This window comes from Branchiostoma lanceolatum, chromosome 6 (assembly GCF_035083965.1).
Source record: "Branchiostoma lanceolatum isolate klBraLanc5 chromosome 6, klBraLanc5.hap2, whole genome shotgun sequence".
Lineage (NCBI taxonomy): Eukaryota > Metazoa > Chordata > Leptocardii > Amphioxiformes > Branchiostomatidae > Branchiostoma > Branchiostoma lanceolatum.
In genome coordinates this window covers 13,490,777-13,517,593 of record NC_089727.1, presented here as the reverse complement: position 1 = coordinate 13,517,593, position 26,817 = coordinate 13,490,777, and the positions used below count along the sequence as shown (strand labels likewise).

At 39.0% G+C, this 26,817-nt stretch overlaps 2 protein-coding genes across 9 annotated transcripts in view; one reads left to right on the top strand and one right to left on the bottom strand.

Annotated features, from left to right (window-relative positions):
- Positions 1–376: 376 nt before the first annotated feature.
- On the bottom strand, positions 377–5,065 carry LOC136437406 (steroid receptor RNA activator 1-like). Of its 2 annotated transcripts, none has more exons than XM_066432008.1 (6): positions 4,937–5,065; positions 4,419–4,553; positions 3,551–3,960; positions 2,950–3,058; positions 1,783–1,853; positions 377–1,563 (listed from the first exon to the last, which is right to left on the bottom strand). In XM_066432008.1, exons 1-6 carry the CDS (start codon positions 4,953–4,955, stop codon positions 1,261–1,263), a joined length of 1,047 nt encoding a protein of 348 aa, XP_066288105.1. In that variant the 5' UTR covers positions 4,956–5,065; the 3' UTR covers positions 377–1,260. The 2 variants fall into 2 exon arrangements, with proteins under 2 accessions (XP_066288105.1, XP_066288106.1); XM_066432009.1 differs by having other exon boundaries at positions 4,905–4,953.
- LOC136437378 (stromal interaction molecule 1-like) overlaps positions 5,056–26,817 on the top strand; it is a 28,215-nt gene continuing 6,453 nt past the window's right edge. For 2 of the 7 annotated variants that reach the window (XR_010756176.1, XM_066431970.1), the window contains exons 1-11: positions 5,056–5,512; positions 10,552–10,673; positions 17,919–18,039; positions 18,988–19,099; positions 19,967–19,993; positions 20,787–20,902; positions 22,583–22,757; positions 23,480–23,657; positions 24,980–25,144; positions 25,974–26,074; positions 26,585–26,715. Coding sequence is in view for 6 of the 7 variants with exons in the window: in XM_066431970.1 (XP_066288067.1) it covers positions 5,425–5,512; positions 10,552–10,673; positions 17,919–18,039; positions 18,988–19,099; positions 19,967–19,993; positions 20,787–20,902; positions 22,583–22,757; positions 23,480–23,657; positions 24,980–25,144; positions 25,974–26,074; positions 26,585–26,715 (1,336 nt within the window). In the remaining variant the exon portion in view is untranslated. Of the gene's footprint in view, positions 5,513–10,551; positions 10,674–16,152; positions 16,385–17,918; positions 18,040–18,987; positions 19,100–19,966; positions 19,994–20,786; positions 20,903–22,582; positions 22,758–23,479; positions 23,658–24,979; positions 25,145–25,973; positions 26,075–26,584; positions 26,716–26,817 lie in introns of those variants that run through there. The other 5 variants (XM_066431964.1, XM_066431965.1, XM_066431969.1 and 2 more) reach the window with 5 other exon arrangements.

Sequence of the window (26,817 nt, the reverse complement as noted above, 5' to 3'; positions counted from 1 at the left end):
AGGTTGTGTGTCTAGAAATATGACTTGGGATTTTTTGCGTCTTCTTGTTGTTGTAACCAGCATAGAATAGGGCTCTGTAGAACAGTACATATAACTGCGAGCCAATGTCTCAAACTAAATTGCAAGCCAGTGTTGTCATTACTTTATTTCTTGGCTAACTGTCCTTCAAGCTAACTTCTTTATGTGTAGCCATACTTCAAATTCTTATATGTTATCTATAGAATTCAAACATGACTTGAAGAGTAACTTGTACATGGTTAACTTTCTCAGCCAGGCCTCCACTGATGTGCACTGTACGGCTGCCAGGAGCATACTGAAGGCTATAGTTTACATTATCCCGTATTTATATAGTTTTAAAAAATCATCAAATTTTATCGAGTATAGTTATATAAATCCTGTTATATCAATAAAACCAGCCACCACAAAGCAGTTTACATTTGACATAATTTCAGATCTCAAAGATCATTTTGGTCATCTAGCAGTAACACTGTACACTATTTAGTATAAAAATAACTTCTTACATTTACAAATTATTAGCATATATGGTTAACGATTTTTGTAAAGTAAAAGAACTACAAGATTGGCAGCCACCCAGGAATGCTTCACAACTTTCAAAATGATGAGATTTGTTAATTCCATCACTCATAATAATATGCTACAATACAAGATGCTGAAACAGCTATCAGATATTGAAAAAATAGGCCAGTTACGTTATTGAGACATTTGCAAAGAATGGGAAAATATCTGATGCACAAAATAATATATAAATTTCCCTGATATTGATTGTATTTTATTGAATCTTTGCACTTATCAGTAAAGCCATTCCCATTCATTTCCTTGGTTCTCAGACACATAAAAGTAAAAATCCAGCAAGAGATCAAGATGACAACAGAGAGCTTGAAGGAAACAACATGACTATCCACTGAGTCATTAAAACTGCATGTACCAAGGTAAAGACTTTTTCTACCGATTCTGTTTTCATGTGGATCTTCTAGTTCAGCATCTGAGAATGAAGAAATTTCTTGGTTAACAGATTTTTTATTTAAAAAAATAAAATTTTAGAAAAAAAAATCATGAAAACAGAAGGCTGGCCCAGCCTTCTGTTTTCATGAATTTTTTTTTTTTTCTAAAATTTTTTTTTTTGAAAATAAAAGTCTGTTAACCAAAAAATGAAATTGGTGTGGCCTAAGCGGCAGAAGATTTTGAGTGCAGCAATCCTAATATCACTCAACAGTGGGAAGACTTTTGTACTGTCTGATGTTAATCTACAATTTCCCCCTTTTTATCATCATTTGTAGAGTTTTCCTCAGGGCTTCCTATACTCTGTATCTCATTGCCTGTATTTTCTTTTTCTTTCTCTGACTGGTCACTAATTGTGAGTTCATCCAGTTTTGTCTCAACAACTTTTGCATTCTCTTGCTCTTCTTCCTCATTGTTCATCTCTGGGTTTTGTTCAGTTTGTTGAGCTTCAGGAGTGTCTGTTGTTTCTGCCTTGCTTGGATTTTGAGGGAGGTTTCTTGCTTCTTGGATCAGCCGTTTCACTCCCACCATCCACTGCCTGACCTATAGAATACAATAGAGATTCCGCTATTTCCTTTATTTGTAATACTTGAAAATGATTTTTTTATCAATTTGTGCTTATACTGTATATGTATCTTCCTAGAATAATATTCACAAATACAAAAACATTGTGTAAAACCTTTTCACACTGCTAACTAATAGAAGGAAGTTTTGTCCACACAACCTTTGGAAAGCTTTAAAAACAACAATAGCACAGTTTACCTCAGACACGTGGTCCATCATGAGCTTCAGGTGCATGTCATGGGCCAAGTCACAGTCACGGTCATTCAGGGCTGAGAAAATGAGATAAGGAAATATTTGACTGATGAAATAAGTCTTGTGAGTCTTCATACTCTTCAACTAAGGCCACAGCAAGTAAATTTTATGGATGACATCCTCCACAGACTCCAAAATTAATGAGATAGGGCGGAAAAAAAACAAGGCGGGTAAAAAAAAACAAGATTCCTATATTTTCAAATTTTGAGATCATGAATCTTGTTAAACAAGACTTGCGGCAACAAAATATGATATCACGACCAACAGGTCTTTTGTTCTTGTATTCAACCAATGACGTTTCATATATAATATAAGACCACCTTGATTCAACAGTAAACATGACATACCATCATGGGCATTCATATGCAATGGAACACCTGGGCAGCAACTATATTCAACTGGGTATTTATATGGAACACTGTGTCAACACATGCCATCAAATGCGAGCAATTGAGCCTCAACGTTGCTGGATCATATCAAGCAATTGCACAACACAAAGTCAGAGCCTTTGTCGGACATATCATCGGAGGGCAATGAAATTTCGATTTTTTTAGTAGTTCACTTCATTCAAGAACAGCACATCGGATTACACGTTGTTGATAATAATGGCATAGAAATTACACACTATATTACAAGTTTGGCATGAGGTCTGCACAGTGTCTTCCTGAAAGTTGGTGATGACGAGCAATCTTGTTACCGCTGGCATACACAATAATTGTACAATGCACTTATACGGAGTTTTCACAATTCTTACATTTTCAAATGCCTTTTTATGGCATCTAGAACGTTTTTGCGATAGAACTGACTGTAGTTTGCGACAAATTGTATTATTTTCGGTATGTTGACCATTGCTGAAGGGTAAAAAAATCTTGTTTTTTTTTTCAAAATCAGGTGAAAATTAATGAGCGCGCTGATGTCATCCATAAAATTTACTTGCTGTGGCCTAACTACAATTGCATAATTCCATTGATAAAAAAAAGCGGCTAGTTATGTATTGGCAAGCCCAATCCTGCCAAATTTGGTTGTTTACTTTATGGCTCATCATCCAGTTCAGCATTATTTTTTTCAAATCTGAAAATGAGGGAATGAAAAACCCACAGATTGGTAACACACCTGACGCCAGGACATCAGTATACACCTGAACTGGCCTGGACAGCTTCCCAGTTGTCCACATGTTCTCCAGCATGGTCAGCCTCCTGCCAACCTCATCACTCACTCGTTGCTGTGAAAAACATAATGGGTGTTATCCAGTTGCTTGAGTAATTATTTTTGGCGTAACCAGCATTCTCCTACCAACGCAGACCCTCATCTGCAGCCTATACAATACACCTTGTGGAGGCTCTGCTAAACCGGACTGAGGTTTCCACTTTTGTGAGAATCGGTTTTACCTAAAGAAGACTTTTAGGTGACTCTCTGATTTGCTGACAGCTGGTTAGAGGCCACACCAACAAAAGTGGACACCTCAGTCCCGTTAGCAGAGCCTTCCCAAGGTATATTGTAAATTGTAATGACTGCAGCCAAAGCTCTGTGTAGGAGAATGTTAACTAAAGAAAGTGATGCAAATGATGAATTATAACTTTCCTGTTGGGCTAAGTCTTCTTTTAAAAGAGTTTTGTTTTCTTGAATGTTTTCTTCTTCATACAGTCTGCATATTTTGAATAAAGTATTTGACAGACAACTATGAAAGAAAAAGCCCTCAGTAAAAACAACTCACTTCCACTCCAAGAGCACTGACTGCACGTAAGGTGTTCCTGAGACTTTCCATACTCCTTCTACAAAGATCTCCATCATCGTCACTTGCACGTTCCTTGACCATCTCCTCAGCTTTATCAGGAGTCTTCTTTGCAGTATCAGAAAATGTACTTAAAACTTGAGGGCTGTTGGGGTTGAGTAAGAGAGGCCCATTGACGACAACAGGTAGGGTAGGTCCGAGGGAGGGGGGTGGTGGGAGGGCTGTGTCAGTCACAGGGGGCATGAGGACAGGTCCTACAGGGGTACCACTCTGGACTGTACCATCTGTAGGGGTGAAGAGGATGGAGTCCGGAGGGGAAGTTGATAGTTTTGGAGGTGCTCTTATAGGGACATCTCCTGTTGGTGGTATTGCTGGAGGTACGTTTGGGGCATCTGCAGTAAAACAACATGGCAAGACTAGAATTTAAAAAAAAATACATAACACTGCATTAGGTGCAAAAGATAGTCTTATTAGTCTCAGCAATGGAGGCAAAAAAATGCTCATATTCCCATGATCTTAAATCCCTTTAGGAAGTAATGATAAGAAGTGAAATATAATTTAGCATTCAGCAGAAAAGTGTACCTTTAAACAAATTTAAAGGTAATTGTATGAATTTAGCTCAGCAATTGATTATACTATACTGGTGGGCAACAGTCAGCTAGTCTTCACGCCATGTTCCCAAGTGGCTCTGTCCAGTGGGTCCACGCTAGTGAGGCTTCATACTCTAATGTCCCTTTTGACACACTACTAACGTTACTACTTGACACACTCCAATCAAGATTTCCTTGGTAAGAACAAAAGGGTGTCATATAGTTAAATATGTGATGGACTACAAATGACAGGTTCTTACTTGCAGGCTGAGGTGGTGCACCTTGTGGGAATGCCACACGTTTTGTCGGGAGTGCCCTCCTTGGTGACTCCTGTGCTTTGTTTTGGGCATCGTACATAAACATGGGCGGGTCATTCCACCCTCGGTCTGGGTTTCCTGTCAATTATAAAAGGTACTCAAGGTCAGATTAGGAATATGTCAGAAGTCTATGCGACTACAACCTTTATTTGTCGAGTTAAAGAAGGAAGAAACGAATTTTACCTGTCTATATTCGACCTGAAACCATCGCAAATAACCAGTTCAGGACATTTTAACCCGGAAGTGCCCCCCTCCCTCCCGGTTTTGCCACGTATGTAAAAACTATAATAAGCAGCGACTGTCAACTATCGGAATTCAGTATTTACCAACATTACCAGGCAAAATATCATTTCCAATGTCGCCCTAACAATCTTTCTAATCAAGAAGCTATGGAAAATATGAAATTACGGCAATATTTACTATTTTTACCCCAAAATTCTTCGAAGAAATTCCGGACTTACCGGGTCTGGTGGCTGCCATGTTGGACTATTTAGTCACGTGATGAAATTTCTGACCAATCACGTTGCTCTACACATCCACATTTGGCTGTTGTATTTACTCTACCATTCTCTAATAGATCAGTAAACAGTTCCTTTTTATACATACCTATTTTTAGTTGATGATATCATATGGCTACATTCACACGGCTGTTTAACTGTTGTATCATAAAAGAACATATTGTTGGGTGAGTGTTTGGCTTCACTAGCATGTTTGGGTTGGAAAAGTGTTGTTTTTGGAGGGAGGAGTTCGTTGGATGCAGCAGCCTTTTGAAAAGGAGGAAGTGACTCATGTGAGGGGTTCTCCTGGTGGAGTCACTCTGGCCGGGATCGTTGGTATTTCAAACATGACGATGGCGGACTGAACTGCGTCAGACTCACAGACCGCTGCTCGACAGTGCCAAATTCCGGAAGCAGGTTTTTTTTCCTGAACCCAGAAGCATCGTGGAGAGATGAGGCCAGTTTTCGTGGCGATCGCGGGGATCGTTCTGTTGGCGGCCTCTTGTGTACGCAGCCGGGACGTCAGTCTCGACGAAGAAGGTAAACTGACTGCTTTATGACTGTGTGTTTTGCATTTGCTAGGATCTGAAATCATCTCTGTGCTGTCAAATGACGAAATCGTTCCCATCAGTTATGCAAAATGTCCTCCCAACATCGCACGCCCCTTCCTACCAGTTTGCACATTTACAAGCGGGGAAGGTCGACGCCATTCGATTTTGTGAAGCCCTTTTATAACGTTCTTGAATAGATCCTCATAATTCTAGTGGCTCCACGTTGCAGATGCTTTGTTATGTTACCGACACCTCCCCTTCATCGGGCCGGCATGCAGCGTTGCCTACAAATCACATTTCTTCCAGTTCATCAGTTAGATTTCCCTGTAACTTCTCTTTTCAACAAAAGAAGTACAGCCACACGAGGCTCGTGTCATTTGAAAAAGTGTCAGCATATCGACTCTAATCGAGTGCCAAAAGTATGTTTACCGACCCCTATACTGGCTGTAGAGATTTGTCGCACTCGTTGTAAAAACAGAAGTGGTCAAAGGCTGTGTTGGAACCATAAATACCCAGATAAATACAATGTGCAGGGGTCAGCAAGGAAAGGGCATGGGCCTTTTGAAATGGACAGGCGCTGAAATATATTGTGAACATGTGGGTCATTGGTGTAATATGACACCATGTTATCTACTACCCTGCTAATTTCACAAATTAAAACGAAACATGCAATTTACGACCAAAAGGGGTGGTCAAAATAAATTCTTTATGTACCACAATAAATCACCAACACTTGTTGGTGTTACAGAATGATTGATACTCAAGTGCAGAGTGATTTTCTTGCCTGCCATTACTGTAAATGCTAAAAATGTTGGCAGTGATTTAGTAACTCTTCACAGTTTTTGCAGGGACCTCTTCACTGCAAACTTAAACCACCACGGAAATGCTTCTTAGATGTCTTCTGCTCAACTACCCCTTTGTTTCAACCGTGAACATAAAACCTCTGCAAACACTCCATTTTCTCCCTACAACGAAATTAAATCAAGGCGAACTCAAATGCAGTTACAGTATTCCTAGTGCCTGAATGAATTAATCATTGAAAATTGTCCCTGTAGCTCTGTGATGACCTTGAAAGGAAATGAGCTCACATAGACCAGATATGCAAATCTGCCAGCAGATAACATTGTGATTGTGACTTGTTGGCCAGCTTCTTGTGTGGATAGGGAGTAGAAAAATCCCCAAGAGACTGTTTGACTCCAGTTACATGATTACTGTTATTATAAGGGAAAGCAATTGTATCATATGCATGATATCTAATGACCCATGCTTATCTGTCATTGAGTACATGGATCTCTATGATATCATGACATTTGACATCCTTCTTGTTGAATAACTTACTAAAGAGGTAAGGAAAACTTTAAACAGCATTTGACAGATATAAATCACAATTGTAACAACATAATGGAGAGATAAAATCAGCTAAAGATGAATCAAACTTTCCAGCTTTTGTGTGTTTTGAGAAGTATGAATATTAACCTTTATATGCAATTTAGATGCTAAAGGAGATGTTTTCGAAGAGGGTATTCTAAAAACTTCTGATCTATTGGAAAAAAGGCTGTCAGTGTATCTATTTTACAATTATAGGGTCTGTTTGCTTACATCCTGGAGAGAGTTTCTACAACCTCGTGCATCAGCAGATGGTTGGTTGATTGATTGTTTGTTTGATCTCTGCAAGAAGCCTTCTTCAGTTCTTGATCTGTGTTGACAACATCTTTTGTGTTTGTGCACTGTGCTCCCTTGAAAATCTAAGAAGCCCAGTGAAGCATCACCATCATGTAAAACAACCTTCAGAAAGAGATAACTTTCCATACTTTCACTTATTCAATGGCCGTTTGCCATCTTCTCAGAAGTTTGGACAAAGATGAACAGCCACTACCCATTGATGATAAGGATTGCAAATTGACAAGGAAGGCAAATTTTTCAGATAATATACACAGGAGAATTTGGGGTCGGGATAACGAATGCCCTCCATTTGCCAGCCAACCTTTTACAGGAAAGCTGCCAGAGCCCAGGGTTTTGTAGTTGGTAGATAAGGTCATGGGAAACCATATGGGTAAGAAAACTGTCTCATTCAAACATATATAGCTAGTTGGAATGCCTTCTTCAATTGCAGACTGCTCTGGGTGATTTCCCAAAGCTGTTAACTAGTAACAGCAGTAGTACTATTGAGTTGGTGTAACTGTAAGATACCTTGCCTGTGCTGTTATTAGAACTGATATGGGATGCTGTGTTCCAAAGATATGGCAACTTGAGAGGGTATTGACTCCTCTGAAGGCAGATAAGAGTCAAAGGGCAGCAAGGCATAGAGATTTCGGAGGACAACAGGTAATTGCATGTAGGATACAATTCATGTATGTACGTTTTGCTGAATCATATCATGGCCTAATTTTGAACTCAGTATATTTATATAGAGTTATTTGAAGCATCAAACTGTGTATCTAGGTACATTTATAGTAGCCTGAATTCAATCAAGCCTCCTGTGACCGCTCGCCACCCTGTAACCGCCTCCCAACCCAGGGGAGAGAAACCCCCGGACAGCTGGAGTTTGCGTTATACATCTACATTTATAGAATGTGTCGTACAAAATTCATATAGAAATTATATGCATTATACAAAATTCTGATAAAAAAGGCTGTCATAGATCCTTAGGATGAGTGGTTCTACCATACTTATAGAAATACTTTAAGCCATGCTGAAAATCCCAGGAAAAAAAATTATGCAACAGATGTTACTGTGCCTTAACTTAAGCTGTATTTGAAAAGTTGAACATTTTAACCTGCAAAAAATGTACACTTCTGAATGCACATTAGAGGCGTAACTTTGTTTTACTGCACTTTGCTATGGCAGGCTGCCAAAGTCTTTCCAGCTTTAGGTTTTTCCATGGCATGAATGTTTATTACTCAGAAGCGAGGGATGCATTTGTGTTTTGCAATGCAGTTTGCCAGTAAAGGTCACCCGTTCCAAATTAGATGTTGGGCTCACTGATGGGTTTTGTTTGGGAGAAATTGGAAAGAATTAGCTGTCACGCTGCAGGAAATAAGGGACAGGTTATCCGAGTGCACTACTGTAAAAATTTCATCCATTTGGGAACAGAGATTGCAAATTGCTAAATGCTTTAACAATTTTTGATCTACAGGAAAGATATTAATGTACCTAGGTTCCCTTGAGTCTGGCAACATCAATTGGATTTACTGGTTCTTAGAGTTTAGGAATAATGCTGTACTGGAAGCACGACATGGAAGCAAAGTCAGATGGAAGTCTGTAACTTGGTGCACACAATTCCAGGGAGTGAATGATAATATATAGTATACCATCGGAAGTCAGATTTTTTTACACGCCCTCTGTTTTCATCTTCTGACCTCTTGCTACTTATGTTTATAATGTTATACTTAGAACTTATGCCTGACAATCAAAGAAATTTATGAATGTGGTCTCAGTGTCATTAAACCTTTGAACTTTTATTAATTAAAAGAATATTATTTTCAAAAGCTTTGTGAAAATGAAATAAGCCTAGATGATTGTACATGTACATGTATAACTATAGATGCTTAGATATTCATACACATTGATTGAGCCTTTTTTTGTAGTGGGTAGTTTTTCAATCATTTTTAAATACTTTTAGCGGAAGCATGTAAAGCACCATGACGAAAGTTCAGGACTTCGTTATAACCTTTTAGCCAACAAAACAAAGGATTATTTGCGTAATCCCTGACCTGGTATTTCGATAGCCGGGTTCTCCTTTGTTTTGATATTTACACTGTTAGATTGTAAAGACATTATGAACAGAATGAGTCATTGAAACAACGGAACTATCAATGAGATCAACAAGGTTTTTTGACCTCTTTTTGTGTTGTTGCAAAACAAAAGATGGGTAGACCACAGAAAGGATAAAACAGAGTATACAAATGATTGAACATGGCAAAGCCAATATAGACTAAGCACTGGTGAGATATACTATATAGTGAAACCTATACTATATAGGGCTCTTACCATAGAACCACAGTACATGTACATAGGATCTGAACTTGTCCCGAATCCCAATACAGCTCAGGGCTCGAAATAGTGGGTGCATGTGCACCCAGTGCACCCAAAATTGGAGCTGTGCACCTAATTTTTGACTGTGGGTGCACTGGTGCACCTAGATATTTTTGTAGGCTATAGGGTTAAGGTACTATTGTACACTAGTATACAGAATATTCTTGAAATGTAAGTATAAAAAACAGCATGATAACTTTTTGCTGTACTTTATTTAATATATTATTTGTTTGAAATTTTAAAGTTAGCTATAGAATTACAGATTGAAATTCTTAAGAAAGGCAGCAGCATTAGACTTTGTAATTATGTTCTGAAGAACATTCAACTTTATTCTATGTGGTGCACCCAAAATTCTTTCTGTGCACCCAATTTTTTGAGTTGGGTGCACCAGTGCACCTATTCCCAAAGATGAATTTCGAGCCCTGCAGCTGTTGTTGGCAGTTTTTCCAGCCTCACTAGTACTGTCTTCTTTCAAATTATCCGCAAACATATCTTTGGCCTTCTGACCCAACTCTGATTCCTCTTTAAAACATTGTAATTATGAATAATATGATTGATAGCGGCTTTAGTTACACTAACTTCTCATAATATTTTTTAATCTATTTTATCAATCTTTCCGGTGTCCCTTTCAGTTGACTTAGTAACTGAGTGATATAATAACTAAAATCTTCCTTTTCTCCAAGATTTAGTTTTCTTATAATTTTCAAGCTAAAAGTAAAAAGAATTGTGATAAGAACTATTCAATGCAACGAAAATTGAAGATTGAGGGACCAACTCAAACTAGTCATAGGTGCTGTTGCCACGTTAGTCCTGGTTTGCTGGTGATTTTTGTCTGTCTCCCCACTCCCCAGAATGTCCTATGTACAGAAGAATATTGTCATATATATATATACATGTATATAGGTGGTGTGCCATGTTGTCTTTCTGAATTTCTCCCCAGAACTATGTACAGAAGAGTGTAGTCCTGATTACCATTGTTTTTCATCTCCCCAGAACTATGTACGGACGAGTGTCGTCAGGAGAAGGACCGGCTAGGTCTGGAGGCGCTCCACACGCTGCACAGGATGCTGGACGACGACCACAACGGTAACGTCGACCTGTCGGAAAGCGATGAGGTGAGTGGTGTCTTATGTATGGTAGTATGGCATACGCCGCATAACTGGTAGTCAACGTGCATGTATTTCACATGATTACAGAAATAGCGGTACTGTTAGACTTGGTGTTTTTCCTATTGCTGTTTGTGAAAGTTTTTGTCTAGAATCTGCTATTACTTGTCAGCTGATATCATCATTTATCTTCAATTTTTACCTTTCTCACTTTCCTTCCAAGTTTGCATTGTACATGTGCTATGATACTACTATTTTCTAGATTATTGAATTTTCTGGACAAACATTAAGTGAACATACAAAAATATAATTGGCCAAACAGTTTTCATGTCTTATGGTATCTTTGGCCCTCTGACCTTTTGATTGATGTACATCAAGATGTAACCTCTGGTAACCTCTCTTTGGTCCTGTATTTAGGCGGAATCTGTCCCTTAAAATGCGTTTATAGATTACACGCAACCTTTGGTATGCAAAAATTGCCTAATGTAATTATAACACTATTATGTATGCTATCTGCATCCTGTTTTCATGGTTACATGTATGTCTGTTACCGGTAGTGTGCTTGACATTGAGGTATGGGTTCGCTAGCAGTTTTGCATGCCTCTGTGATTACAGTATATACACAATGTAGATAACTGTAGATGTGATTCCAGCGTTAAGATCCTTTTAGGCTAGCAGTAATGCTTTCTTTACCAGTTATTTATAAAGCTTATCTGTTTCAAAATCCCTGGGTTTTGTTTGAAGTAAAAGTGAAAATGTATACAGTGGAACACAAAAGATGAAAGAAACAGCTGTTGCAAAGTCATGTACAGTGTGTGTATATGTATAATTTTTGTAGAGATTTTCAGCAATTTTGGCAGTTTTTCCCTCAGTTACCACCTTAATACTTTTCACATAGATGTGGGGTACATTTTTTTTATTACTCAGGTTTCAGTATTGTTTATTTATACTGATCATAAGTTTGTTTATGATATTTTACTGGCCATATTTTATTCTTTTAGGATATTGTGATAAAAAACAACTACCAAGTTCAATAAAAATCAGCTGTCCAATGTGCTTACCGGTAATTAATAACGTCTGGGCGAATAAAGATATTTGTTACAGTAGATTTGTCTGCTTGAAACAGCGCAAAAGAAAGCCATGCAAAGCCCCCGACCCAAAACTCCCCTGTTGGACAAGATGGTTGACAACTCAATTGCAAGCTAGCTTCTAGGGCTGGTTAGTCTGGCGATCTGCCTATGGAAAAATTTGACCCATGGAAAATTCGCACTGCCCCGATTGGGACAGTATTGTAGGACATGCACTTAGACTCCCCGGGCATTTGGGAGAATGGACTTGTCCAACATAACCTTGTCAAGAATTGCTACCAAGCATGAAATAGTTGGTACAACAATAAATCATAAAAGATTGCATAGCGCGGTGCAGTATCACTTACAAACAGACGCAAGAGAACCGAAATAACCATCTAGGAATGGAAATTATCAGATGTAAATAAGATAATATACATTATCAAGGTTGTCAGTTGTCATAGCATTTGGTGGGAAATGAAATATTGTTTTACGATATCAAACAGTCAGTTCCAACACTTACAAGATATGGATATGTTATGATTGTAAAAAAGTAATGATCAGATTTTCAAAGTCAAGTACAAGAGGAATGTCATGAGTTTTTCTTTTCACAAGTTCAGCGGCATATAACACAGTTGGACCCCTGCCGAGATGGGAATTCTCAAATAGGTGCAATACATGTATTTCCAGCCACAACATGAAGACCAACTGAAGACAGAAACATATTTTCTTTTGATTCTTACAACTTTTAGCATTGTATAATGATATTCAGATGCGATAAAGATGCAAAGAAGCCGGCATAAATCAAGCCCATCTGTACTAATCTACAATTTTATTACAATCATGAATGCATTAACAGGATAAAGACAAGGCTTACGTTGTGGACCATCATAACTGATAAAGTTTTCCCAAATGAAATTGAAAGATTTAACCTGATATAGTGAAACATCTCCAAATTTGGTATACCCCAGTCTGTCAGCCACTCTACTACAAAGTGCTCTTAGATGAAAGGCAATGCAGCTTGGTTACTTCCTCCAATTGAGTTTCCTAGTGCGATTTGTATCCTCTCTATAGTAGAGCAGGCTATAGCTTGGATAAGTGGCTTGTGTACCACATTGCTGGAGGAAAAATGACATTTTGCCAGCAGTGCCAAAGACTTGAAAGCCCAGCTGGTGCTATAGAGATTTTACAATGGGTCAGTTACTGAGGGCCAATTTACACACAGCTTGTCTAGATATCTGGACTGCAGATATCTGCCAGGCGACAGCTTTTTTCTGTGTCTAAACAGGAATTTTATGGTCTTAATGAGGGTTTTTTTAGATGTCGGGAAAATTTCAGCCGACCACTCTGAAGCATTCGCCCGACAACTCATGATCAGCGGGAGTCCCCGACCGCTCCAGCCGGACGTCTAAACAGAATGTGTCGCGTAGTGGACATCTGGAGGTCGGGGTTCACGCTAGTTTGCATATTTGGCGGGCGATAAAGCGGGAAAACTTCTTAGCATCAAGGACCATTTGTTCTCAAACGTACGACGGACTTCTTTCGTGATGCCAGATCGTTCGGTGGATCGGCCCTCCCCCCTCCGCCACGACAAGGGCAGCGAATAGGAACGCAGTGTTGATTCTGACCGGTCGCTGTCGTCTTCCCCGTACCTCAAACGCCTCTTACGCTCAACCCTTGCTTGCTGCCTCATGTTTAGCCTCACGAGAGTCAGATAAAGAAAGAATACCATATTCATCATGACGAAAAACACAGGCGGTTCTCCCGCCATTTTGAAACGCGCGCTAAAGGTTAAATAGGGTCACGAGTGCAATCAGCGCGCTGCGTGAGTCCTGCGGTACTTCCTGTCGGTGTGTACAAATGCGCCCAGATATCTAAGGCTCAGATGTCGGCGGATTTTTAGATATCTGAAAAAACTCTGTATAAATTGGGCCTGAGTTAGCTTTTGTGTAATACTAATAATGTGCTTGACTACATAGTACATGTACGTGTGTATTTCATGTTTTACTTTGATTGTAAATGAAGACCTCATTGTTAATTGTATGTCTGCACCTTGAACTTGTAGCAAAGATTAGTAAAGTACTATTGTTTACTTTAGATTTCATCCATTCATGAAATGATAAGTGATGCTGCATATACACTTTTGTACATTCAAGTTGGAGCTGTGCACCCAATGACATTATATATATTGTCCTTGGTGCACCTAATTTTTTATGCACTGTTGCCCCTAGATATTTGTGTATAGGGTTACATATATATGATCTATGTGTCAGAAAAAAGTAATAAAACCTTTCTTGTATTTCTTGTTTAAAATTTTGAAGTTAGCTACAGAATTTGGGTTTATCGTAATTTGTCAAAATGACATTGAGTGCCTCACACCTACTTCCATATTTTGCGTGCAACTCTGGACAGGAGTGCTCTTTCTTATCTCTTCTTGTTTTGGTGACATTGTCCTTTATTTCTAGACTCTATGTTATGCACCCAATTTGTTTCTGTGGACCTGATTTTCTAGGTTAGGTGCCGCAGTGCACCTATTAGTATTACCAAAGATTAATTTAGACCCCTGATGTAGAACTGGTATATATCATAGCAACAGCATGGTTGTTACACAAACACACTCTAAAACTAGGAAATATCAGCAGTTTTATGAACTGTTTTGGTGGTCCATTAGTGCTCTCAAGTAAAACACCCATCGTTGATTCTAACCCCCAGTGCTAATAAATGTTTATGTGACCACTTATGCAACTGTGTGTATTCTAGACTCTTTTCCAAGCAAAATATTTCTTCTACCATGCAGGAAATGGTCCTGCTCGTCTGAAAGCTAATAAAGGTGTATTTGACTTCCTTATTGGTCTGTGTAAAAAAAAGTTGACTCTGTTCCAAACAAAACATATCCTAGCGGCTAGACCCAAGGAAATGGTCTGTGGTATTACCATTATTTTGTGCAGATTCTATTGGACCTTGTGGCAAATATTTTCTTGTTAGCACTAGGAAATTGTCATATTTATTATGATGAATTACAGTATTTTACTTACATGTCGTTAGGCTGATGTGAAAAATTCCTCTGTTCCTAGATGGTTTTGTGTGTTGAAAACGACAACTTGCTTGAAAATTGGGTAATGGGATGAAATTTTCGTGTTGCCATGCCACATCACCAACAATATCATGGCTGTGCTTTCTTCTTCCCAAAATTGATCCTACAATGCACATCGTCATGCCACGTCAGCTTGTCATGTCCAATAACTATAAATGCATGCTAGCAACTATCATTATGATCATTGAAGCAATTTTTACCCCTATCAAAAATGAAGATACAGTTTTTGTCTTGTCTGTGTGTGTGTATGTGTGTACATTTGTGTGTGTGTCTGTGTTTCCGGATTTTTGTAGTCAACATAACTCAAGAACCTCTGGATGGATTATGATGATATTTCTAATGTGGGTAGGTGCTGGGAAGACAAAGGTCAATGTCAATTTTTATCCCCCTGGTATGTGACCTTGGTACTGCAGCAGAACTTTTGTTGTTGTATTTTTTGACCTGGATGTGCTATGGTCATGATTTTTTGTGGCAGATAGCTTGTAGGAAGAAGTGGTATAAGTTTCGGCCTCCCAGCAGCTTTCTCTAGAACTGCAAGGGCGTTTTTGTCAAAATCTTCAAAAGGGAGAATAACTGAACAAAGGAACGACAGATTTCTATGATATTTATTGGTTAAGGATTTAATTTGTTGTCATTTGTTGATTTCAGATGGCATATCCTGGTAGTTGTGCCCTAACAGTATAACATTTATGAAACATACTGTTACATGTCTCTAAATTGCCCCATGGATGATATTATTATGATATCATACATGTACACATGCTTTACTTTGCTGATATTGTTGGACTCACTTGTTACTGCATTCCTGATAGTGCTAGCTGTCTTTAAACAATAGATTACATATGATACACATTGTACTTTGGACCTACTGTATTGTAAATACATACATGTGAACTTTATATGTAGACAGAAAAACATTACATTATTCCCATACAAATGACTTATGTACAGTAAAGGACACAAGACAATATGCTGGTATCAGCAGTCAAGGACTCAAAATATTATGGTGTCAAATGTTTTGAAAGGTTGATGTTATAATAGAAACAGAACATTTCAGCGAGAAAGTTGAATAAACTTAATTTTTCATCCATGTAGAATGTATTTTGCATGAAGGAAAGAAATTTGATACCAATATGTCATGAATATTCATCAGTTGTTTATCAAAATTTGATGTTAACTGTATGTCCTCTTTATCCAGATGTCCCCAGCACTGAATGTGGTTTTCTATAATTGTAACATTTTCCTGTCTGTTGTAGCCATTTGCAAATGTCACTATCAAAGCACTAACGTTTTGACCCTTCCATGCACCAGGTTTGCATCAAGGTTGGCGAATGTCTGTGAAGAGCTGTGCCAACAGTTGAAAGCACGCTCCCAATCCTGTAACTTTGATTAGTCATCAGCTTGCCATGCATGTTAAATTGGCATTTACGTGTGTCGCAGACATATTATGGGCCACGCCACCATCGCGAAGCGGCTGCATGCTCCCCAAATCCTCCATGCCACATGAGCTTTTTGTACTCATATTGTGTCTTCTACTCGCAGAGATGTGTACAATTTTGGTACGTACTCGCTAGCAGTACTTCAGTCTGTGTGGCGGCTCCGCAGACATTGTTGTCAGACTCAGAGCTGTTAATAGAATGATATGTGCGGCCGGTGCTGGATGAATGTCTCTGACTATAATTAGACGTTTGCAGAATGGAACCAGTCACGACATGTGAAAATTGTATGTCGCTTCAAGATTCAAAAGCAAGAACTATTCAAAATCAACATGTTGTTTGACAAGTGATGATTAAGTATATGTATGTAGGATCAAAAGATTGAGTTTAGTATTACAGAGTTACCTTCCCAAGATGTATCGAAATGGCTGTAGATGTTTTTATGTACAGAAGACCATGGGTCATGTTGTCTAGCCTCATACCTGAAATACTTGCTTGGTATGTGTCAATCTAACAGCTTGTAGAACAGGGGTGTTTGACCTCAAACCTAGACTGTTATCTAGCTATAGGTTAAATACATGGCAAGATCCTGAACCTCTACCTTGACACGAGAAGCCCCTTTTTTCATCCTTGACTCAGAGACCTTTGTTGAACTTCTTTTTTCTTCTCCTGGCATGCAAGTGTCCTTGTTGCACGTTGACTGTTGTCAAGTTAAAGTAATAGCTTAAATGTTTCTTTCTGGATGTAAACGTAAAGACTACATGTATGATACTGTAATACCTTGCACAAGTAAATCCTGATATTCGTAACATGGTTATATATTATTTCAGATATACAAAAATGTAGGTCCCATCCTTTACAGTACACTGCTTTCAATTGTAGTTCAAAGTGTCCAATATTTTTCTCTCTATATATATATATGTACCAGTATGTAACACACTTATGAATGATTTGGTCTAGACAATTTTTTTTTTAGATTCAAGATACATGTTTATTCAAAAAGTGTCCAGTTCCTGGGGCACGTCTATTTTTAAATGGTTGTGTGTATTATGAATGATACAATATGAGAAAATATGACAGAAATATTTCAGAACATGTTTGTAGATCTGAACTCCTCTCTTACTAGTCTTACATTATACTATTGTATTGTATTGAGATAATTTGAATGAAACAGTGTGCTTTCAGCCTAGTTGTCTGGATCGATATCTTGCTTTTCCCCCTCCCTCCCTCAAATTCTTTTTCATCATAGAGTCTGAACCCTAATGAGGACTTAGTTTGAACATGTCCATGTTTGGTATAGATTCTCTGACTGTGAAAGAAGAGGGGTGAAGCCAGTTAATTGTGAGGTATGCACCATGGTTCCTTTCTGGTGCCAGCGGAAATCTCCCCAATATGTACATGTATGGTAACGTTATACTTGTTAAACAGAATGTGCATAATTACATAACACATCTCTCAACATTACCTCTCAATGTGTTGAACATAATTTTCTAATACAAGGCTTCTCTTCAGCAGGTGAAAATGGTATCATTTAGATTGTATGATGTACGTAACATTTAACATTACCTGCACCACACAAGTTTCCTGTATTATTTAAGCCCTGCTGGCAACTAGGAGGACTTCAAGTTCAACTGTCTGTCCATTTGCCTTTCTTCAGTTCTTACGCGACGAGCTTCACTACCAGGATGGGTCGGAGCGACAGAGCACATTCCATCGCAGCGGGGAGGACAAGTTCATCAGCGTGGACGACCTGTGGACTGCCTGGAAACATTCAGAAGGTAATATTTAATATTGCGGTTGGTAATTTTAGTGGTTGGGGAGAAGGGAGTAGTTCACTGCATGTCATGTTATTCAGTTGCCAAGTGAGTGACTCTCTAACCTGCAACGTTTACATTTTTTCAAGGTCATTTAAATTACAGAACAGTTTTATATCCATTGTTTGGCTACTTCTTCCATTTCATTTTTACTCAAGTTTACAATATAAAATACTGCATTCAGAAGAAAAGTTGAAAGGTTAAAACCTTTGAGTTTGACCATCATCATTTTTTACTTGGTCACCTTCTGAATCAGGTCCCATTTCAAGGACAAGAATTTCAGCCTTGCTTTTATCAACATAACCTCATTCTGTCTGGTGTGGCTGGCCATAATGGTCTGTCACCCCGAGCAACAAATCAGCATGTCTTGTCTGCAGCAAGTGTGTTATACAGACTGTAGTTGTACATGACATGGACTTGTAACAGCTGCGCATGCATGCCCAAAATTTTTAGAAGACATTTAAGATGGAAATTGAACCAACAATATAATTATCACCAAATAAACCTGTTAGGGAGTAAAACATGATGCCATGGCAGCGCTCGTGAGTGCGACTGGATTAGTCGCATATGCGACCAGTTTTTTGAGAATGCGACTAGATTTAAAATCACGGTCGCACGGTGCGACAATCAAAAATTAAGACCTGCGCCAGGATATTGCCTGCAGAACTAAGGGGTAAGCCGAAAATATAGGTATTCCAACGCTACCGCGAATATCATCGGTGAATTTTCTATCATGTTCCCACGTCCGCGGTACAAAAACTATCCGTTCCTAGTGGCAAAGTTACCCATAGAAATAAAGGATATATGTTTCTCTCCATGGCCTCGTAATCAATACACAGTGTGTATGAAATGGGGTGACTCTTTTTCATACATGGCTGTGTGATGATTTTCTTTATTTCGTTTTGCTCACAGTTTACAACTGGACGGTAGAACACACTGTGGCGTGGCTGGTGAATGCTGTGGAACTACCCCAGTATGCTGCTACGTTTGAGACAAACGCTGTAGATGGCTCAGCCCTTCCAAGGTGATTTGGTTATAGTTTCAGACAAAAAAAGTCAACCAAAGACCGTTCCAATAAAATGAATAGGGGAGGGGCAGCAAGATACAAAGTGTATGTAATTTTGTTTCAGATGCCTTAAAACAGCTCTAACCAAATATGGTGTTGTGGCAGCAGTGTTCCAAAAAGTATGCATGGGAGGAGACAACAAGCTGATGAAGATGTATTTTCTGTACTGTTATGTGTTGCAGTGTGAAGTGTGTGTCTTCTAGATAGTTTTCTGAGTTTAAAGCTGTCTGAATATTTTAGTTTGAAAATCTAAAACAGTGCGTGTGATGTTTCAATATTTATCTGAGAGATGTCATGATATTACTGTTTTTCCTGTTCCAACTTACATCTATGTTTTTGTCCATAAGTAAAAATCAAACTGTGGTTTTATTGTGGTTAATAATGTTGAAAACCACACTGTATGTGTGTAAGTGCAAAGTGCGTGTCAATTAGCAATGTATAGTACAGTACCATATGCAGTTTGTACTTTGGGAGATTTTCATTCTATACTCTGTCTTCTCTCTTTAGGTTGAAGGCTGTTTTTGCTTCTGTCTTTTTGTTTGTCTACTTTCCTTCTGTCTTCTGTCACTTTGCTCTGCTGTTTGCAATTATTGTTTTCCCCTTTCTTTATTCAGTGTCAACCTTTTGCTATTTGTGACCTTGAAATCCTTTTGCCGTTTGTTGTCTAAACTGTTACATGCATTCTCAGTCTCCCACCAGTGTTTTTCTGTGTTCCAATTTGTGTCGGCTACTACATGTACAGGCCAAGCTTGGGAAAGGCATATGAGTCCCCAAAAGTTACCAAGCTTGAACTAATTTTCTTCACTCTTCCTATACTACCTGATGACTGGCCTTGGACCTGGTTCCACTGAGGTATCCTACCAATGTTTGGCCATGCTGGTGTAGAAAGAGTTTGATGCCTTGTGTCTGTGTTTAATAACCCCGGCAGACGTGTTCTGGCCTAACAGCATCTAGAGCATAGATGCAAGACTACACTTTTTTAGTCAGTTTCATTTGTGTACTTGTGTTTATGCTCAACAGCAAAGAGAGCAGGGATTCAACAATCTGCGGTCATGTGCAATTGTTACATAGAAGGTTACTCAATGAAAATAAAGAGTATGACATTTTACTTTCCTTTGTGAAAGACAACATTGTGCTTGTCAGATTAAAACTATAATCTGTAGCAGAATGATATCAAATTCGTTTGCATCTAAATTCCAGTTTATGATTTTTATGTACATGTACATAGACCCTGATTGCTCTCCATGCAGCTCAAATTTGTTGTAGTTTGTGTAGACTGAGATTCATTTCCATTGATTATGGCATTGTAGGGCATATTCAAACAGACCCTGCTTTATAAAGTGCCACATAGGGACATGTAGGCCATCTAACACCTTTTGATATAACCTTCCCCTACTGTGTGCTCATCTGTGCATCAAAGTTGTTACTGTAACAGTGTACATGTACATGTAAGTTGGTATGGAAGGGTTTACATTTAGCCACCCTTTCCAAAGCATCTTCTACCCCAAAGTACTGTCTTGTGCCAGCAGTGGCTAACACAATTACAAAACGTATATATAAGTGTTTGATATATCCCACTTTAACAAAAGTCATGTTGGTTTTAATGTCTTCTCTAATAACTATTCTGTATTGTTCTGCTTCCCAGATTGGCCGTCAACAATCCCCACTTCCTGACCACGATCCTGGGTATCACCAACCCTGTGCATCGACAGAAGATTGCGCTCAAAGCCATGGACGTTGTCCTGTTTGGACCAGCAAAACGTAATCTACCACTCAGCATGCCAACAAACTTTGATAATGAACACTGTTGGGAGACCCAAAACATCTTTCTGGGACCCAAGACACATATGACTAGCTATATAGCAATTCAATTTCTTGGCCTGGAGTGAAATTTTATGGTTTAGATCTTTTGAAATTTTTCTCCTTTTGATGAAAAGAACCTTATCTAGTTTGAAACTTGTTTGAATGGAAAAGACTTGACTGAATTGATACAATATAACATAGAATACATGTTTGCTCCAACTTGTTAACATTTATGTATATATGAAAAGTAATGCCTAACTGTTCCAATTAGTTTTGCTTTCAATGAATTGTTAACATAATTGAACAAAAGTCGCAAACAAACTTTGGTGTCAATTGATCCGTGTTCCACCATATTCAGTCTGATACAAAGTTGGTCGGACATATTTTCTGCCTACCAGGTTTGAAAATAACCTTTCACAAAAGAAGATAAGATTGTCTTGTCTCCTTTTATGCAGGGAAAACAACCAGACTCCAAAGTCCTGAGACAATTACATAAAACCAATTTAAATTGACAACTATACCTCCCAAAAGATAGACACAGAGCAATTAAGAAAGCTGCAGTGGGTTTCTAGAGTCCATTCCGAGTCACCGCGAGGGTTTTATAATAATATTTGTAATCATTTTGAAAAATTTCTTATAAAAGAATATCTGACTGACAAAAGTTCTAAATTTTTCTAAAAGATCAAATACAAAAATATGAATTTATTTGAATTTGAATAGATAATTTAGAAACATTTTGAAAGTAACTGCACAAAAACCTCTTTATTTGTAATAATTTCTAAACATCTATGTCATTATTTAACTTTTAGAAATATTAACAGAAAATGGTAGAAAATGGTTAACAATGGTAGAATGGTGATTGCCCCCATAAAAGTAGGTGCTAATCTGGCCCTTCTGTCTGCCTTTGTACATCTTTAGACTTCACTGCAGGACACTGTTGGGTCCTTTGTGGAAAGAATTCTTCCCTAAACTTCGTAAGGATGTGTGAATTACTTTCTTCCCAGCCCTCTGACCTATTTATAGAGATGTTACAAATAATGGTAGAAAATGGTAAGAAATTGTAAATAATTGTAAATAATGGTAGAATGCTGTTACCATTATTTAGAAACCATTGTAAATATCTTATTCTACATCATGAATATTTCTTAAGTTGTAGAAAACTTAAGAAATATTTATAAAGTTGAAATCACATTCAAAATATTTCAAAAGTATTAAATCTCTTACACAAATAATAACAATAACTTGAAAATAGTTCTAAATTATGACAATAACAACCCTCGCGGTGACTTGGAATGGACTCTAGTAGCACTATTCTATTTATTTCTATTTTCTAAACTTTTCCTTCAATATTGATGAATACTGCTGTTCGTGACTTTCTGTGAAGAACTTCTTCAATTGTTTTGTGGTTGTGAGATATAAAGCTATACAGTTCTTACAGCTGCTACAGTAGTTGTTATTGTCTAGATTTATAAGTAGTGGATCTACTGGAAAGTTAGTTCATCATGGAACAACTGATTTTTGTCGGAAAGGTTGATGTTGGTTGCATCAAAAACATTTTTTGTAATCTTGAAATGAGTCATAGATGAAGGACACAAACTTATCGGTTACTGAACCACACTATCTTTGGTTTCTTTGCAGAAGGCCACAGTTATATCAAGGACACAGCTCTGATGCTGTCCTTGGTGATTGCGATAGGGGGCTGCTGGTTTGCCTTCGTACAACATCGCTTCTCCCAGGGGCACATCAAGAAGATGATGCGGGAGATGGAGAGTCTGCAAAAGGCTGAGGAGACGCTGGGAGAGATGCAGGCCAGGTGGGCATCTTCATGGAGCTGATTGTAAAACTAAAAGACATAGTATGTGATATGTAGTGTGGTGGGGGGGGGGCACAGTAACTGTAACTGCTGATTTTTAGTGATTGTGAGTGAAATGTTCAGTTGCAACTGAAGGGCATATAGGGCTTATTGGCAGAGAAACAAGTTTTAACTTTCCAACACAAGAATCGGACTTACCCAAATTTTGGACTGTACGACAACAGTCTTTGTCAAGGAGTGAGAAATCCACCGCTGTGTTATGCAGATAGCACACGTGACTCCGTGAGGAGTGGATCATTAGTAGCGGAAAGTCTGTGGCGCCTGCCGTCTCTGTTAAACACAGATGAACTTTCAAGCTAATATTGGTAGTTTATTTCAAAGTTTCATAAATGGGATGGTGGCAGAACAGTGGTGGAGCACATTGAAGGCAATTGTATCATTGGATATGATAATCTCTTAGGCAATTCTGATAGATATTGAAAAGAAAGAAGGCTATTATTTTTTTGTTGAAGCTTCAATGCATAATGATATTGTTACTATAGGTGTTTGTATGGTCTTTTTGAAGGCAGACCTGCACCTGAAGAGAAGGTGATAAAAGATTTAGGGAAGAATCCTGAAACAGGACTTTTACCATAAGATTCTCTACATCTGTCGGGTTACTTTTATTCAGATGGTGCCGTAAAAAAACAGGTCATTCTAATTTTTGTGTTAACACGTCACAGGCTACAACAAGCAGAGGAGGAGCAGCAGACTGTGGTGGAAGAGAAAATGAACCTGGAGGCCAAAATGAGGGAAGAAATGACCAATGCCAAACAAGAAGCTGAGAGACTGAAGATGGTGCGAGAGAACACAGAGACAGAGATCAACAGACTCAGAATAGCAGAGGAAGAGCTTTACCAAGTAAGGAACTTAGACGTGTTTGCTACACGGAAAAATAAACTGTTTAGACTAGTTAAACTTCATTGGTACTGTACAGAGTGACTGACTGGCAGTACTGTGAAGTGGTGTAGCATATATGTAAAAGCACAGAATCAGAGTGTGGTGAATGTTGAAATCAATAGCATGTGCTTTCCCATAGCAGTCTATCATGTTTTATGTACTGTTATGTAGGCGGGGAAAGCACAGTGGACAGCATGGCAGGGTATCCAATTAGCGCTTAATCTAATGCTAATAGCAGGCGGGGGAATGGGAGGTGAAGTCTGAGCAATTATCGCCTCACCCCAGCACACATTCACACCATTGCCATAGCACCTTCCTCATTTAAATGTCATTATAATATTATTATCAGCGCTTTGACAGGGATAGCTGGAACTGGCCTTAGGACACAAGAGCTATGCAGTCAGAATGTCAAACTTAACATCCAGACTGGGAGGCTACCGCTTCGGTTCCTGGCAAGACGTTGTGCCCTTGAGAAATGACTTTTCTCACTCTACCCAGGTGTAGAAATGGGTACCCGACTTCAGTTGGGGAGGTTCCCGCCTTCCAATACCGTGCCCTAGACACGGTGGATAACAACCCCTGTCCCTTCGGCCTTAAAAAAAAGCTGGAACTACCTTTACCTCTCTCTATCCAATTTAACGTCTTTTGTTCCCCATCATCTGGGGGTTAGACGTGCTTGCACATTGATGGGGAAGCCCCAGAACTCCTCATCAAGTGCAAGTCCTTTTTTGTAGCAAGAGTTTTTACGGCTGGATGCCCTTCCTAACGCCAACCCAAACCCTACTGCTGGGCTTAGGACATGGGAAATGTGTGTTAAGTGCCTTTCCCAAGGGCACAACGTCTGGGTGCATGTCCGGACATGTCTGGGTACTCCACTGGGGATTGAACCTGGGTCTTATTGGTTCATGGCCGGATGCTCTGCCACTGTGCTACACAGACGCCACTGATACCTGAACTATCTACTGTTTTGTTTCTTTAGGTTAGACTGACTGACAGTTCTATGCAGTGGTGTAGCATAGAATGTACATGTAACAGCACAAAATCAGGTTCCTGGCAAAATGTTGTGCCCTTGGGAAAGGTATTTTATAAGACTTTCTTCACTCCACCAAGGTGTAAAAATGGGGGTAACCTGACTTTGGTTGGGAAGATTTCCACCTTCCAATACGATGCCTTAGAGTAAGTTAGACCCGATGGATAACACTTACATGTAGACTATTGGGACTACACAGGTACCTTTACCTTTAATGCTGACACCTGTACTGTCTGATGTTCTGTCTGTGTAGGTTAGACAAGCCCTGCGGAGGGCGGAGAAGGAGCTGGAGAGGCGGAGCTGGCATCCCCCCTCCTCGCTCCAACAGTGGCTACAGCTCACCTACGAGCTCGAGCTGAAAAATTACAGCATCAAGAAGCTGGCTGCCGAGACACAGTTTGCAGCTGCACGGGAGTCGGTCAGTAATATATCACTATCAACTGGACATACAAAATTAATGTAGTTTCCTTCTGCATTCTTGTACTTATGTTGGTATATATGTAATACAAAACTACCTGCACCAGGCAAATTGTAGCTCCACCACTCTACAGGAATAGTACATTTTAAAGATTTTATGAAATTTGGATCACGCTGGACACAACCACCATTCCAACTCCTTATTTAGCATTTCAGGTGGTGAACAGTACAGCAAAAACAGAGCCTTATTATCTACAGTAAGTCATAAGATGTACTCAGGGCTGGTGCAGGATAGGTGCAGGTAGACATCAGAACTGCACAACTCTGGTATTTCCAGCTACGTAATTGGTGTAAAGCAAGGAAACGTAGTGGTCCCAAATCTGTCATGTCATCCACTTAAGTGTCAAGTGATACTTTAATCCCTAATGTCCTCTCAGACAGACAGATATGTCAAGTGTCTCTTCTCGTACATTGTACATCCCAGTTATATGACAAGTGCATGCAGTTCAGGCATGCAGCAGCTAGGAGGCACTGTCACAAATGAATTGTGTCAAGATACAATGATGAGCATCAAAAATGGTGCCCTTAAATTTAGGACATACCTTTCCAAATTAAAAATAAGAAGATTGAATTTTTTCCTTCTTTTGGTCTTTGTCAGTACAGTTGATATACAGTAAGATGAACATTGGGACATACATATACATAGTGCTTTTTATGATCATTCAGTTGTCATCTTACAATGTATGTGACCCTTCCATTCTGCCTTTGGTACACTAAGTCTTGGTCTGGTGATATGCGTATTGATTCATTTCTTGTTTTCCTCCATCTAGTGTGAGAAGATCAGGAAAAAGAGGATCACTGTCATGGGTGCCCTGAAGATTGCACACACCAGCTCACTAGACGAGGTGGACAAGAGAATAGCAACAGCCAGGTATGTGTGAGGGGAGCAACAATGAAAACATGCATCAGGAGTAGAATGATGAAAATATAGTCTTTTGCAGAAGGAAGACGACAGAAAAAATTACTAAAGTAGGAAAAATTTGATATGCACTGTACCAAAGGAAAGCAACACCTCATCCAACAATTTTGATCTCCCCACAACAATTCTTTATTGGATGCCTCTCAACATTCTTTCAAGTGTGGGCACAACAAACAGTTTGTGTCTTCTAACAGACCGGCTTACCTCCCCATTTAGCAGATTTTTAATTAACTACAATCATGTATATTTTCATGTACAGTATCTGATCTACTCTGAAACCATTGGTTTTGAAACTACTCGTACTTGTAAGCTATTACCCAAAACTGCCATTAATGACGTCTTAACATTTTGTACTTGGCACATTTGTCTTGTATTGTATGTTGTATGTTGTTTCTGATGTATATTTACCAGCCCTCTTAGCTTGGACACAAATAGAATACTCTACTTGCACTTGTTCCCAAGGTCAGCCCTGCAGGAAGTGACCTCTGACCTGAAGGAGCGGTTGGTCAGATGGAGGAAGATCGAGAAGTTATGTGGCTTCAACATCATCACCAACCCTGGGCTGACGGCACTATCACAGGTCCTCACAGAAGGTAGGATTAATTTATGTCCATGCATCCATTAAAGAAATTTGCTGTGTTTTGTGTGCTTGTGTACTAACCATGGAATATGCTTATATTGATGATGAATGCTAT

Bases quoted from the DNA above. Each gene is read 5' to 3' on its own strand.
- LOC136437406 (XM_066432008.1), bottom strand. The intron at 3,961-4,418 runs GTAAGAACCTGT...GTTTTACTGCAG, and splicing joins TGCACCACCTCAGCCTGCAA to ATGCCCCAAACGTACCTCCA. The intron at 3,059-3,550 runs GTGAGTTGTTTT...TGTTTTTCACAG, and splicing joins TCAGTGCTCTTGGAGTGGAA to CAACGAGTGAGTGATGAGGT.